The sequence below is a fragment of the Eurypyga helias genome, unplaced genomic scaffold (assembly GCF_000690775.1).
Source record: "Eurypyga helias isolate BGI_N326 unplaced genomic scaffold, ASM69077v1 scaffold9417, whole genome shotgun sequence".
In the NCBI taxonomy this organism is placed as follows: domain Eukaryota; kingdom Metazoa; phylum Chordata; class Aves; order Eurypygiformes; family Eurypygidae; genus Eurypyga; species Eurypyga helias.
Window position 1 is genome coordinate 3,974 of NW_010263643.1, and position 15,419 is coordinate 19,392.

General features: G+C 42.1%; 1 protein-coding gene across 1 annotated transcript; it reads right to left on the reverse strand.

Moving 5' to 3' along the window:
* Nucleotides 1-476: 476 nt before the first annotated feature.
* Nucleotides 477-11,429, reverse strand: LOC104512926 (serine/threonine-protein phosphatase PP1-gamma catalytic subunit-like). The gene is given in 10 exon segments (XM_010156115.1): nt 477-1,085; nt 1,520-1,654; nt 2,135-2,358; nt 3,330-3,434; nt 4,998-5,228; nt 6,455-6,586; nt 9,220-9,303; nt 9,306-9,436; nt 11,106-11,256; nt 11,357-11,429. Coding segments are annotated over 10 exon segments (1,356 nt in total). The 3' UTR covers nt 477-995.
* Nucleotides 11,430-15,419: the final 3,990 nt, after the last annotated feature.

The following is a 15,419-nucleotide window of genomic DNA, read 5'->3' on the forward strand; positions in this document are numbered from 1 at the left end:
TATCTGTTCAAAAAAGTAACAGTTTTTAAAAAACCGAGATTGTGAGATTTATATAAACCGGTGCTCCAGAGCAACACCTGCGGCTGGCTCATCCAGCTATTGTCTTTGTTCTGCAAAGTCCTTAGGCTAAAACACACAACCCCATCCAGGCAGATGCGAAGCCATTCCCGCAACTTCCAGCTCTCTGGCGCTGGCTGCCACAGGCCTGACGCCACTGGGTCGGACGGAAACGGTACAAAACTGTGTTTGCTTGTGCCACGAGCGGAACAAACAGCACAGCGTTTCTACTTGCTATTTCAAGACAGGACTTCCTCCCGCCTCCAAGAGGCCGCCACGAGTGCAGAGCCCTGCCAGCTCCGTGCGTACAAACAGTTTTCTAAGCGAACTTTGGCTTCAGGAAAGAGACGCAAACGCTTAAAATAATGGCTTTAATTGTCACCGGAAGTATGCGGAGAGGGACGTGTGTCTGAATTAAATATACATCGTACCAGCAACGCTGGCAAGGTTGAAGGTTATTTCTAATGTCAACAGCAAGAAAACGGACACATACATGACATTAAAAGCAATCCCTTTAAAACAAAACTTAACGTAAAAAAGTTCACAGTGGTTCGTATAAACAGTATGTAATTTCCGACAGTAACAAATCTCTACTCTCACAGCACACTAGTGCCCTCTTCAGAACCTAGAGAAAACGAGCACTTACACTACGCCTCGCACAGACCCCGAGCCAGTTGTACAATTACCCATACGGACAGGAGAAGATGCTGTGGAGTGTACAGCCGTAACACCAACGGGAGGGAACTTGAAAACGCTTTTCCTGGGAGGGAGAAGAGTCTTTTCATTCGCTGTTACAACCAGCAAATGCTATTCATCAAATCAGAAGGGAAGCCACAAACACGTTATCTATTTTGAGCAAGCTGAACAGTACACGTTACAGTTTAAAAATGGAGGTTATATACTATAATACAAGTCCCAACAAGGCAGTGCCAAAGTGACTATTTCTTGGCTTGTTTTGTGATCATCCCCCTGGGAGGCGTTACAGGTCTGCTGGAATTGGGCTTCTTTTTCTCCGCAGGTTTCAAAATCTGGAAAGATAGTTCAGGCATTTAGCAAAAGGTTTTAGCTGTCTGGCAATCAAATTATTCTCTGGTAAAGGCATTACACAGGTCACCCGGCCAAGACACAAACATGCCAGGACATAACCATGTTGCCTACGCGAAGCGATGGCAGGGCTTAGGGCAGCTGATCCCAGAGCCCATGCCAATGGAAGCAGGCTACGAGCTGACAGCTTTGCTCGGATGTGACTCCAGGATAGAACAGTTCATCTGCTCCAGGCAGCACGGGCTTATCGCATTTCTGAGGACATGAGACAGAACACAGCCCTATCTATGTGTGACATCCGTAACAATCGATCTGAACCAAGCGTTAGGGTTTCGTAACAGCACAGTATCAATTCAACATACAACAAATTTGAAGCGTGCCTACACTAACTAGGAGGTAAAATCTTCAGACACCATACCTGAAAAGAGCACATTAGAGTTTCATCCACACTCATCATGGCACCCGCATTATCAAATTCTCCACAGTAATTTGGGGCAGAAAAGAGAGTTACCAATTGCCTTTTTGCAAAAAACTCATATCCATCTTCAACAACCTTTGGAGAGAAAAGCAGAAGTGTTAGACTGGACAACTTCTTCCCACCAAGGTGCAAAGCAGCTCTGACAGAGTCAGCAGCCAAAAACCTGGCTACAGCTAAGGAGCATGAGTTTCAAACTTGTACACCAAAACCAAGAAAACCACCACGGGATCCAGCTCAGCCACAGAGCCCGTTAGCAATGAGAACACCAGGATCCTGCTAGGTTCAAGACAATCTTGTTGAGGAATCAGAGCCACAGTTTGTGTGTACTAAGAAAAAAAAAGTGTTCATTACAAGGGCTGCTAAGCACTGAGACAAGTTGTTCAGACAGTGGAGTATCAATCCTTGCAGGTATTTACAACTTGGCTGGACAAGATGCTCAGCAACTTGGGCTTACACCACTTTGTCCTGCACTGAGCATGTGTCAGGGTGGGCCCAGGCGACCACCTCGGGTCCCTCCGAACTGAAATTATGCTACGGTTTAATGTACAAAATTACCTGGTGTGCTCTACATATGAGATCCAAATCGTGTTTATGGAGAAACTTAGCAACCACTTCAGCACCAAACGTGAAGGACACTCCTCGGTCATTTTCACCCCACCCCAGGACATCCTTGTCAGGGTCAGACCACAAGAGATCACAAAGTAGACCTTGATCTGGGACATCTGTAGGGCGCATAATTCGTCTTATCTGTTCCATTGACTGGAGGTCTGGTGACAAACCTGTTCAGAGTTGAGACACACACAGTTCACATTTTGGTTCACCTTTGCAAGACAAAAATGATTTGTATTCAAACTGATTCACTGTCGCAATCTGACGTAGTCCAATGGCAGTGTTAACTTACTTTTTTTTAATTCAGCATTTGTTTTAAAGCTTTTGTAACAGAAGACAAGTCACTTACTCGAAGGTTTACTGGAAGCAAGATAAGCAAAGCCATTTCCACATTTTACAGGATTACAATAATCTCACTAATATTTTGCAGGAGTCTGTTAAAGGAGCTGTTAAGTAGAAGAGGCATTAATGCTAGAAATCACAGGGTATGTTTACTTTAACAATCAGACCCAGTAAGATGAAATGCAGAATCCAACAGACCTCATACCATTTTTCACTGATATGTCTCCCTGTGCAACTAATTACTTGCAAGTGATAAAACCTTTAAGGTGCAGTATGTGCTTTATTAATTTGAAAAGCCGCATGAAGCGGCTATCACATCACGTAACAGATCCCGTTTCTACAAATGAAACTCCAAACCCATCAGGTTGGACAGGGCTTTGCACAACCTGACCTAGCAAAAGATGTCCCTGCCCATGGCAGGAGCGATTCTACTAAACTTTAAAAGGTGCCTTTCAACCCAAACCATTCTACGAAAACATGTTTCAGAAGGTACCTAAAACTCCTGTCACAGAAGTCTGAAAAACCCTACAAGGATTCTTTAGTCAACAGATCATGGTTTTGACTATATTAAAAATGCCTCTTGGTATAAAAGGAGAAGCCAATCATTGTGTCTGAAGTTACAAAATGCAACGATTCACAAAACTGACACTGATCAAGCTCAGCCCTACCTCACACATGAACCAAGGCAGAGAAAAATCCCCTGAAGTCTTCAAGCTTCAGCAACCTGAACATGGTATTTCTGCAACTGATACTAGAGTATTACGGCTTTTCCAATACCAACGAAGGAACCGTTACTTACCCCCATGGCAGCAGAATATTTTCTCATCCACAATAGCTGCAATTGGTAAACAGTTAAAACAGTCTGTGAAGGTTTTCCACAGCTTAATATTGTATCTTCTCTTGCCTAGAAGACATTGCAGAGAAAAAACAGTCGATACACTGTTCTAACACAAGTACAGCAAACCTAACACAGCTGCAAAAAGCTAGCGTTGTTGCCTATGTGCAATTTATCTTCTCCCATACCCACTGACGTACTTTACTGCTTGTAAGAAAGCCGCAAAGGTCCCTCTCAGTGCGGCAGAGCGCTCTGAAGCAGCTCTGAGGACAGCACAAGTCTGTCCCACAGAATGACATTCCACCATTGGCAGCCAGACCTCCCCAGTCCCAACTCCGCTTTAGAAAATTATCCCTTGGAGAATTTGATCCATTTCAGAACATCTTGCCATTTGGTGTTTTCTTTGGGGGAAGACCGCAATTCTTGGAAAGCAGACTTACTTTCAACTTCTGCTAGTTATTTACCACATAAAGTCTCTCTAGGCAAAGAAACAGGACTGAAAACTGAAACTGCTACAGTTTTACTTTCAGCAGGACCTGAACATATTTGCAATATATGACTAAGCCTGTGACTAATCTCTGAGGAGTCAACTCTGAAATACCACACATCTTTGTTTCTTCACTGAAGGAGAACAAGACATGGAGGGTACATCTTGTAAGCCAGAAGCCAAGCGTGTCCCACAACACAACATGCGAGAATGCTTCAGTGCACAATTAATTTAACAGTTCAGTCTCCCCTACATTATCTGGATTTATTAAGTCACACCCTTTGAAACATGGCTATATACTTCTACTTCACAGCAAAATTACTTGTTATGTTAGGGTAAGGTCTACGTATAGTCTCCATCCCAACGGACCTTAATGCGCTCTGCGGTGACAGAGCTGGCACGTTAACTGCACAGCAACGCCATGTTTGCTCAAAAGGAGGGCTTGGGATGCCGACTGCGAGCAGCTTTCTTCATTAAGAGGCTGATGCCTAACAACTTCTGCAGCTGAAGCCACCTACTGCAAGAGCAAGTGTCTGGTGCTGGGGTGAAGCAGAGAGCACACTGCAGGCTTCACACATGCTCTGCCCCATTGATGAAAGGAAATACTGGGTTTAGCCAAAGTAACAGCACATGATACAGCAGGACCACGTCCTAAGAAGGGCAGAGTCCAGTTTTATTTTACCATCACAAAGTTAAAGGTCTTAATATGAAGCAGACTGCTAACACTGCAATACAACCACAGTAAGGACCAGCCCATTCTCCACATTACGTTGTAACACAAATATACATCATCATCCCCCACAGGAAACAAACAGGTGAATGTTTGTAAAGCACATCAAGTAAAATTCCCTCATCTCTCATGAGATGACCTTTCTGAAGCACTTTAACACCACCTATCAGTGAGAACTGTGAGTTAACACAGTAGCCAATAAATAAAATTGCCCACTTGGACACTACTTTGTACTATGAGGATCAGACTCCAACTGGATCAGGGAAACAACACATTTCCTTTCCTAATATAGGCCAAACACCCGCCCAGAATGCCCAAGGGAACTGCAGTTAGGAAAGAATCACCTAACAATGAAACACTAGCACCTCTGACCCTGTTTTCCCAAGCCAAAGACGCACACTTCTGCATTACTTACATTCATCGTAAAACCCATAAATTCTATTGATGCTGGCACATTCATGGTTCCCTCTGAGGAGGAAAAAATTCTCTGGGTATTTAATCTTGTAGGCCAAGAGAAGACAAATTGTTTCTAAAGATTGTTTTCCTCTGTCAACATAATCACCAAGGAACAAGTAGTTGCTTTCTGGTGGAAAACCTCCATATTCAAAGAGTCGAAGCAAGTCATAGTACTGTCCATGGATGTCACCTGTAAAGAGTATTCAGAAATGACAGGGAAGTGACCCTTTGCTACATTCTTTGATTCCAGAGAAAGAACAAGAGTGACGCTTTAGAAAGAAGAAAGCTTGCAGTTAGATACTGCCTACAACATACTTAAAATCACAGTTTATCTAAACGTATGTAGAATTATCACATGCTGAAGTCTGACACCTAACCGTTAACTGCACTAAGATGAGGTACGTAGCTACCTGAAAATCTTCACACGCACGCAAAACAAAACCAAGATTCCAAGAAACCAACTGTGTGTTCAAATGAAAACCTGACATCCAGATAAATCCTTTACTTGAATAGTGGCTGTGACATCAGGAGCATTTACCTCACTATTTCCACACAGCGTTAGTAATATTGATGGAAAACTGACCACTTGGGGAATTTGCTTTCCTTCGTACCATCTCCCACGTTTTCTTGAAACACCCAGTAATTCACATTCTAGCACTGAAGTTCTATCATAAATTAAATTGGTATTTCTGCCATTGGTTTGAATCATGGTTTTGTTTCTGACAAGCAGAACACTAAATCATGGTTTTAGACTACCAGTGTTATAAATATTGAACAAGCTACTTCAATTTGAAGTAAATGCTCAGTGTTAGAGCAGGATAAAACACTTTGCTGGAAGCTTTCTAAAGTGCACTTATCGAGGCTTTTATTTTGACATCCCTCACTCTTTTAGCACAACTAGACACGTATATGTGTGCAAAATCAGCACCCCTGTGTACAAGGATGGTGAAACCAAACTAGGAAGCAATCCCAAGAAACAGTACAGAAATTTTAAGTTCCCAGCAGGATTTTAAAATACTGCCAAACCACCATTCAACTCTGAATAGCAGCTACAATAAACTACTGCAGCTCTCCTTTGTTCAGTCATGACTGGGGCAAACATTCTTTCATTGATACAAAAACTACTTCCCAAAACTTCATGTGAATCCCTTTCCCAAGAGACCTGGTGAAAGCGGACGAGTTACTTTTTGGGTTTAGATTATCTTGGTCATCACTCCAATTCCAGGTTTGTGACCTCTTCCCCCTCCTTCACCCTAAGCACCCAGCAGGATTTTATTTTCTCTCTTGCTACAAGCATTTATTAGTTCCACTGTTACTAAGTGAAAACAGCATCTGTCATTTGTTCTCTGACTAAGGTCTGCATTTACCTGACCACCACCATCCCCCCAAGCATCAAATGAAAATCACAGTACTCACCACATATTTTCAGTGGAGCTTCAAGTTCTAGGAGAATAGGCTGGCTCAGAAAGATTTCTCTGGATTTTAAGCACAATCCTCTAATTTCATTCTCTTGAAGTTGGACATTTTTGCCTGGTTTTGATCCTCGCACTGTCGGAAGGAGTCACAAGTCAGTTATCAAAATAAACAAGATCCCTAATGTTATTTTAAGAGTCTGACTAAATGTCACTGTAATAAAGAATGAGAAGATAACAGGGCAGTATCAGCCTGCTGAGGTGAAACTGCGCTGTCATGATACCAGGGAAAGGTTAGTGTCCCCTGCTGCAGTTGTCTAACTTTAACCTAACAGAATTCATGGCTCAACACTTCCCCTGTTAAATGTCCCATTTTAAATAGCACCAGTTTAGTTCTATTTCAATATAAAACCCACCTTGGGCAGTGTGACTAGATGTATATATGCATTTTGGTTTGCTCAAAAGTGCATGCTTCCCTGAGCTGTCACCCAACCTTGGCCCAAGACAGTATCTACACAGGACTATAGTACCAACACATACTGTAACGCCCCATTCTACACTGCAGTTAGCACGCGTGGACGGAAAATATGCACACAATTAGGTCAGACCTATACATAAGGAAACATTTTTGGATCCCAATGACAAAACAGCCTTCAAACACAGTGTAAGACAAGCTAGTAGGATCTACCTCTTAGCCTCAGACCACTTTCCTCCAAAATCCTTCACCCCCTCCATTATTGCTTCAATCTCCCCCACTGCAAGAACTCCAAACAGCTGGTTCCCTTTAATATCCAAAGCTTTCTTTCCTAGTCTGGATGACATGGACACCATCTTGGTCTGAGCAAGTTCCTACAGCCACCAGCACAGCTTTCCCTCCATTTATCTAACACCCCCCACCCATTTCTGTTGCCCAGAAATACAAAGGACATTTCTATGGCAGCAGTGCCATAACTATGGCTGAATTGCATGCAACAACATTTATCAGGGTTAGGATAAGACTAAATAAAACCAAGTGATTACACCATTACTGGTGAAGCTTATTATATCTGGTGTAAAAATCAGTGATAACATGGAATACTGATAAGGCTGAAGCACAAAAAACCCCAAACTCGTAGCAAATTCCAGTAAGATTATGGAGAGCAGTCATCTTCTACAACATAACCCATTGGTTTAGCCACATCAAAGCCAAATGTCCTCAGAACTTTAGCCCCAGATGCCTGGAAACACTCTGAGAACACCTGCAGAAACAAAACCGCTACACTGGTAATATCTCCTCATTAGGTGACTTACTGTCCACAACTCAATGGCACTGAGAGTGAAGAATCTATGCTCTTACCCAAAAAGGCTCAGTCTTTGGTTGCAAAAAAAAAAAAAAGGCAACAAACCCAAACCCTTTCAAATGCAATAAACTGTGCAATATTGTCTTCCTGAATTGCTGAATAGCCTACCATTTCAATCTAATTCCCTCCATGCTGTTTAATCTCAAAGAGAGAAATCTGGAACCTCCAGATGACTCAATCTCTGTACTCTCACTGCGCTCCTTGCACAACACGAAGAAGCGAGAACTGCAGTAGGAAAGGATATGGTGATGGAGGGGCAGGGGGAAGGCTTGAGGAAAAGTACAAACAAAAATGGTTATGTTCCAAAGGGGTCACAATTTCTCATTCGCACCTAAGTTAGCTACTTTTGTGCACACCTCTGATCAGGAGTAGAACACATTGTTCAGCCAGTGCGCACTTTATCTAGACCAGGAATAAAGGGATTACGTAACATCCATCCATAAAATCAAGTGTCATGGACACAATCTCCACTACCACCCAGTGTTAACCACCACAACAATTCTAGCCTACACACTGACCCCCAGAGACCCCAGTCGTGGTAGCACAGGCTGCCCTAGAGAATTGCTGACAATACCCTGAACCACACCACCTTTCCTCAAACAAGCTTCAAAATTAAACTTCAGTTTGAATTACAATGTATACCAACAGCAACATTAAGTTGATTGGAGGTCAACAGTCATGGCTTTGATAACGTTATCTTTCAAGCAATACACGCTCCTTTAATATTCACCGCCTACGTATTACCACTCAACACCGACATTACACGGCACCACTGGAATTACCACTACACTTCATGTCCCCCATTAAAACATCCCAAGTAATGAAGCATATAAATGGAAGTTAAATCTTTGTCACAGCAGTTTATCACGCATGAGGCTTTTCAACCCCACAGTAATTTTTTAAAATCCATGCAGTAATTCTCTAAACACTCCTGAGCAATGAGCAAGTCACTCCAAATGCCAAATATCCAGAAGCAATCAAGAAGAGAAATTTATAGAAGTGACCAGCTGGCTGAATTATAAATGTTACATGCTTTCCTACTGTTAAATTTTGTAATTTATCTTTGGTTTTGAGATAATACAATATACGTGTATTTAGTTTTCTGAGAAGAGAAAAACCTAACTTTCCATGATTTGGGCTTGCCAGAAATTGCTAAAACCAAACCCTGTATCTCATATCCATAAATTTAAAAGAATAAAATATTATACAGCCTATGTAATGCACTGAGTCACTAAAGCTCATGAATAAAGCATATGCATTCATTTTTGCTGAAGATTAAATTAAAATGAGAACTGTTACAGATACAGGTTTCCCATGTTTCTCCAATATTTTTTCACGGAACTAGTATCTCTTCCCGCAGTTTTAGTCATCTGCTCGCAGGAAACCTTGACAAAATAAACTGACGCTTTGTGGCAGTTCCCAAACTCACTAGCAGAGATGCCAGGAGGATGAAAGACCACAACAATGCGATTCAGTTCTGTAGCACAGTCAATGACATTCTGGCCACTTTCAACATGTAATTGGCACAGCAGAAACAAGAGTTTTCAATTTCTTCTAACACTGACCTATATATCCTGAAAGGTGGGGAAAAAAAATTGGCTTCAGAAGAATCAAATATGCAGAAGTGCACATCGGTTTGCAAAAATCTGTATTTTTAGCGCAAGGATTTTCTCGGCCACAATGAAAGAGCTGGCAAGGAAACGCAGGATGTTCAGTCTGAATGACTTCTTAAAAGGTTCTCTGAGTCTCCAAGTTACTTAGTCCCCCTGAGAAAGGCAAAAATCATACACTATGAAAATGTGTTTACAGTTTCTTCTCTGCTTTAGACCAAAACAAGGCAGCTTGCAGAGATCAGACAGTACAACACCAATAAAGTCCAAAGAGCAACGTAAAGTACTGTACATGCTCAGTTGTTCCTGCAATGCATAAAAAAACCTCTCTCAGAAATGACAGTCTGGAGCTGACAGAAGAACAAGCTAAAGATTAATCAGTTGAGGAAAAAAGTCAACCCATTTCAAATAATATTTTATTTGTGTCTCGTCTCAACATACTGCTGCACTGCTTCCAGACAGTAATATATTCCCGTCCTCTTTTAGGCAGAGACACTCCAGTTCTTAAAAATAATCTGGAGAGCTTGAATCTCAATGTCCAGTCTGGGCAATCTTCTAACACGTAAAATCTTCTCCACTGTACAAAAACACGGGAAGTTCTGGAAAAATAAGCTCTCCACTGGGTGGAAAAGGCTACAGAAACAATCCCTCCCTGGAGCCTGGATGAGCTCTGCAGAGACACTGACTTGAACACAGGTTCCAACCATTAAAATTAATGTCGCATTCCAAGACAAGGAGAAAAACTGCTGGAAAGCAACAGCACATACCACTCCAAAAGGCAGGTGTCTTATCAACAGAGCTGGGTGCAGTACAACAGCTGCCCAGCTGAGGGGGACATCAAAGGGAGTAGAGCAAGAGCTCAACTCATTTTGGTGTAAGCAGAGCTATCACAAAGCATACCTGCAGCTGCCAGGAGTTAAAACACCACCTGACATCCAGCATCACTTTTATATGTTTCTTTGTCATGATAAATGGGTCAAGAACCGTGGGATCCAGAACATACAGTGAGAAGACCACACACACGTGGAATACAACTGACTTCACCACATCCCATCGCTAGCATTTTCCATCATTCAGTTTGGTGCCGCAAAATCATTTAACGAAGGCAAAGGCTGTCATAAAACAGAGCATATTGCTTCACTCCAGGTTACTATGAAAGGGAAAGTATACAAAACCAGCAGACTATTCAGAAGTATTAGAAATTTCAGTGACCCAAAGATCTCACTGTGCTCAAATACAATTCTTGTACAGAAAAGGTTTTAAAGAAAATAGTCTACCAGCAGGGCAGTTAATTTTTTGGCTTTCTAAATAAATCTCCCAGGTTTACCATATTTTATGTTAAGATATCTGCAATCCTAGATACACTTCCAAAAATACTGCTGCTTGTTTTTAATCTTGTTTTTAGCAGTTCCTGATGACAGTTTCACATTCCGTTTTGCACCACAGGCACAAAGGGAATAAATAACTTGAAAGCGGTTGATGTAAAAAAGGTTTAACTTTACTGCAGGCACAACCAACTTTGATCAGATCACTGCAAATTCAAAACTGAAACAGAAAAGCAACCACTCAGTGCCCAAGCCTCTAAGAAGTTCTACTTTTTAGTATGCTGAAAGTTCACAGCAGCGTTATCAAACAGAAGATTCTGCAAAATTCTCATCTTGTAACACTCCACACCAGACAGAGCTTTGTAGCAACAGGTACTCACTGCTGCTGGTCACACAAATGACAAATTCTCCACTTCACTGACTGGGCAACAGACACAGAATTGAACTGATTTATTTGAATCCACAGCAGCAACAGGAATCTAATCCTCATCTTCCAGATGCAGAGCTCCTCTTTCCCATTATTAGAAGCTGCTGCAACACAGCAGGAAAACAACTAACATTAAGCTACACAAACTTTGGAAAATTACATGGTCTGAGGTCAACAAGAGCTGCTTGTCTATGAGAAACTTACCACTGTATCCCAACTCATCAACAAAAGAAATCTGACCACGCTTCAGATCAACATCTGTGAGAATCAGACCCATCTCAGTGTGAAGCTACAAGAAACTTATCACTGTATCCCAACTCATCAAGTGAAATCTGACCACGCTTCAGATCAACATCTGTGAGAATCAGACCCATCTCAGTGTGAAGCTACACAGGAAAGCAAGCCCTCAGACCCAACCAACGCTGTATTTTGCAGAAAGGTGAAAAACTCAGAAAACTACGCTTGTAAGGAATAGTCTTCTCTTTTGTCTGCAAAAGTTTATCCATGCTCTTTTACTCAACTATTTTTAATAATTGGATGATCCTCATTCCCCATTTAAAATAAATTAGGGAGAATATCTCCTTGACAGCTACACAACGGGCTTCACCGGGAATAGAAACCTGTGGGTGTATAAACAGAGAACTTTGAGGATTTGGAGTCTTTTTGCCGATTTCAGTGCACTAACCAGGATTTCAGCTTTCAGAATGGCTACCACCACTCTAGCCCCACATGGCTTTACCCAAAGTAGCCTCCATTCGTTACTCAGTTTTCCTTTAATAGCGCTTGCAGAGGCTGCAGCACAGAAAAGATTCAGAAACCTATTTTAACTTGGGTTCCACTTGCATTATGTTGCAATCACGTTCTTTTACCCTGTTACTTATCACTACCATGCTAAGACTATGGCATTTGCATCTTCATTTCTAGATACGATACTAAAACTGTTTTCAAACCAGACCCTACTTATCAGCGAAGAGGTGCCAACACACCAGGTGAAGGAAAGGGGTAAAGGGCTCAAAGTTACAGGCAACATCTGACACGACACAGAAAGGAAGCCCGGCTCACCCTCTGGGAATCTCAGGGTTTGTCACTCATTTTTTGCCCAGAGCTAAGCAGGAATTCTGCCATTTGCTGGAACCCTTGCCATGGCCATAATACAGATGCTACTGATTTTTCATCTTACAGAGAGCTTTTCTAGCACCTTCTTGTCTACTGGCAGTTTTGACTTAGCAGACACACACAGCCGAAAGCTCAAAACCATGAAGCTGCTGCCTACATTACTAGAAGGAGAGTAATTTGCAATTCTCATGTTTGTTCCTTCTTACTCCTCAGTAAAATGGGTTAGTTCCATAACTATTAGAGCCTTTATCCACTATAAAGGACACTTATAAAACATTTCAGTACTCAGTGCAGGATACTGTCATTTACTAGACTTTAGAAGCCTTATTCTCGTGAAAATTGTCAGTACAGTTACCAAAATGGACAAAATTAGACAATCTGTACTCATTAAATTGTTCCTAGTAGAACACAGCCCTCATTAGTAAAGAAGGTAACAAGTATCAATTCAAAAAAGATCAGTACAGTCAATTGTTTTCACTGAACCGAAAAAGGTTGAGAACCCTGCTACTGAAAAATGGGGGTTGTGACATTTCGGTGCCAAATGGCTCTGTACTATAAACATCTGGAGCAAGAAAGACTTCAAATATCACCTTCGAATGAGAAGCTAAATACACACTTCCAGGCCTTTTAAAGAACAGACTAATAATTTCAGCTAACTAGCCTAAAGGGGATGGGAGAACATCAACTATTTTGGGGAAAAGTAAGAATAATGTGATTTGATCAGAGAAGTCAGGATAGAAAGCCAGTAGACCCCACTCACAAATACATTACTAATACCCTATATTAAGAACAGAAGTGAGAATAATTGATTATTCACCCTTTAACCATCTTACCTCGACTGTCAGACTAGACTCACTACTGGCACAGCTCCCGATCTCTTCCAACAGTGCAACGCTATGGCATATTATGGCACACACATACCTGCTTAACTCACGGACTTGAAATATTTAACCAGGTATTGTCTTAATACTTGGGTTTGGTACCTTTAAAAGGAAGGGATAATGCCTCCTGTTCTTTGTGTTTTACTAGCAAAGTTACCTAAAGTTACCTGTTACAAAAATATGTAAGTATACACTTCAAAGACAGCTGTATTCAAATACCAAACTGCTCTAAAAACTAAAGCTTGCACAAGGATTTGGTCAACTCAGTTTGTGAGATGATTATTAAAGCAGATTTTGCAGTGTTATCATGCTCGAGTGCAATTTTAATCTGTGCGCAGCCTGTCCGAGAAGGCTATCACTTGGATCAGCATCCTGGTGCAGGCACGCCAGACTCTGCACAACGTTACGCACTTGTTCTACCAGCACCACACCAAAAAGTCATTTCTTGTTTCCACCAAGTAGGATGAGAATCCTTGCACATACTTCAGGTGTCCTTCCCCTCCATGTAATACCCCGCAGATCGCCACCTTAGAAGGTCAGTCCTGTCACCTGCTTAGCCAGACCTCTATCATTTCAGGGAAAGGATGAGTCAAGCAAATTTTAAGCCACCGAAGAGAATGGTGCTTGCACAGTAATTCACGTGATCTAGCGCTCTATCAAAAATGCAGTGTTTGCTAAAATGCAGTATCATTTTTCCCTTTCTGGGGAAAAAAAAAAAAAAGAAGTATAAAGATGACAGACTGCCGTAAAGTCCAGTCGTTCTCTGTCTGGCAAAGACGGCTGTAATAGACATTCAGTAAGAAAAAACAGAAAAGCACTAGCATAGGTTACTAACATCGGTAACCGTTTTAAATACTGAAAGGCGATCATTGCCTCAAGGAGTCCAAAATCCCAGATGGAATGTCAATAAAGGGAAAAATTTCATTTCAGTTCTGGCAGCTGATGCAACCTCAGGTAACATCTTTATTTGCATGAACCATCTCTTCAAAGATCTTGCCAATAAACCTTCTGAAGCCCGATTTGCAAACTGTTCTCTCCTCCAAACAAGTAACACTGATATAAACTGGGTAAGAACACACTGACGTAGTGCTTCTTACTACTTTTTGAAACTTTAAACAAGAGAGATCATTCAAAACCATTCAGATCTTTTTCTAGGATTACCTTATTTCATGTTTTTGATACTAAGAACTTACACTTTGAGAAAAGTTGCACTACTTACACTAGTGGAAATCAAGGAAGAATTGTAACTAATATCTGCAGTGAAAGTGAGCAGGTATTCATGTCACCAACCATATGGCATACAGGACCTGACACCTACAAATCGTGCTACTAGAGTTTCAGGAAAATCCTGGACTAAATTTATGAAGGGAAGCCTTTAAATAAATAAATTAAACCAGGGCAGTTTAAATTGGTAACAGGCAAACCCCAAAATGGATCACAGGAAAAGCCCTATTTACTTTTACTTATTCTAGTTCAATAATCCCATAATACATCTATAGGATTTTGAACTCCAAATAATTTCTAGAGTAGCACTACCGTTCCTCTGCCTGACCTGCCATGATCCAAGTCATTACACAAGCAGAAATCTTGTAAAGAGGAAAGGGTGTAATGCAGCTGAAAGACATTTCTTCACCATTTGTCTCTGCAACATCTCAGACGACTTCGTGCCGAAGAGAAAAAAGTTAAATCCCTGACCAAGCTCTTCAGTGTAAACCCAGATGAGATGCCTGCCCTGACACACATGAAACGAGGCTGGATCAGGGAGCTTCCTCCCCTGAATAATGATGATTGTCCTTAATGCCTGGAAGAAAACTTGTCATTGGCCACGTCTCAGCCTTTTGCTCCAAGACGGACCAGCCGACAGCTCTGGCCCGGCGCTGACCCAGCAACCCAGGGGATGCTGCTGCGGACCCCCCCTGCAACCTGGAGCTTTTCCTTTGATCCAGAAACTCCCACGCCAGTCCTTTGGTGCCCCAGCATTGAGGAGACATCAGCCCTTCCACCGGCTGAAACGCCAAACGCCAACCCTCAGTCACACCTAAAACCCACCGAGTGTTCCTCATGAAGAGCCCAAGCCCTGCGGCAGCGTTAATGCCAGCAGCTGAGCAAAGCCAACCCCACCGGGGCTGAGGCTCAAGCCAGCCTCCTCCCGCCCCAACAGCCTCTTTTTCCCAGACTAGCCCGCCAAGCACAGACGCCATGTGCGCGTGTGGAAGGCAGGAGAAATCCTCGCTTCAAAAAAGCCGCTTTCCTAGGAAATAACGCCAGCT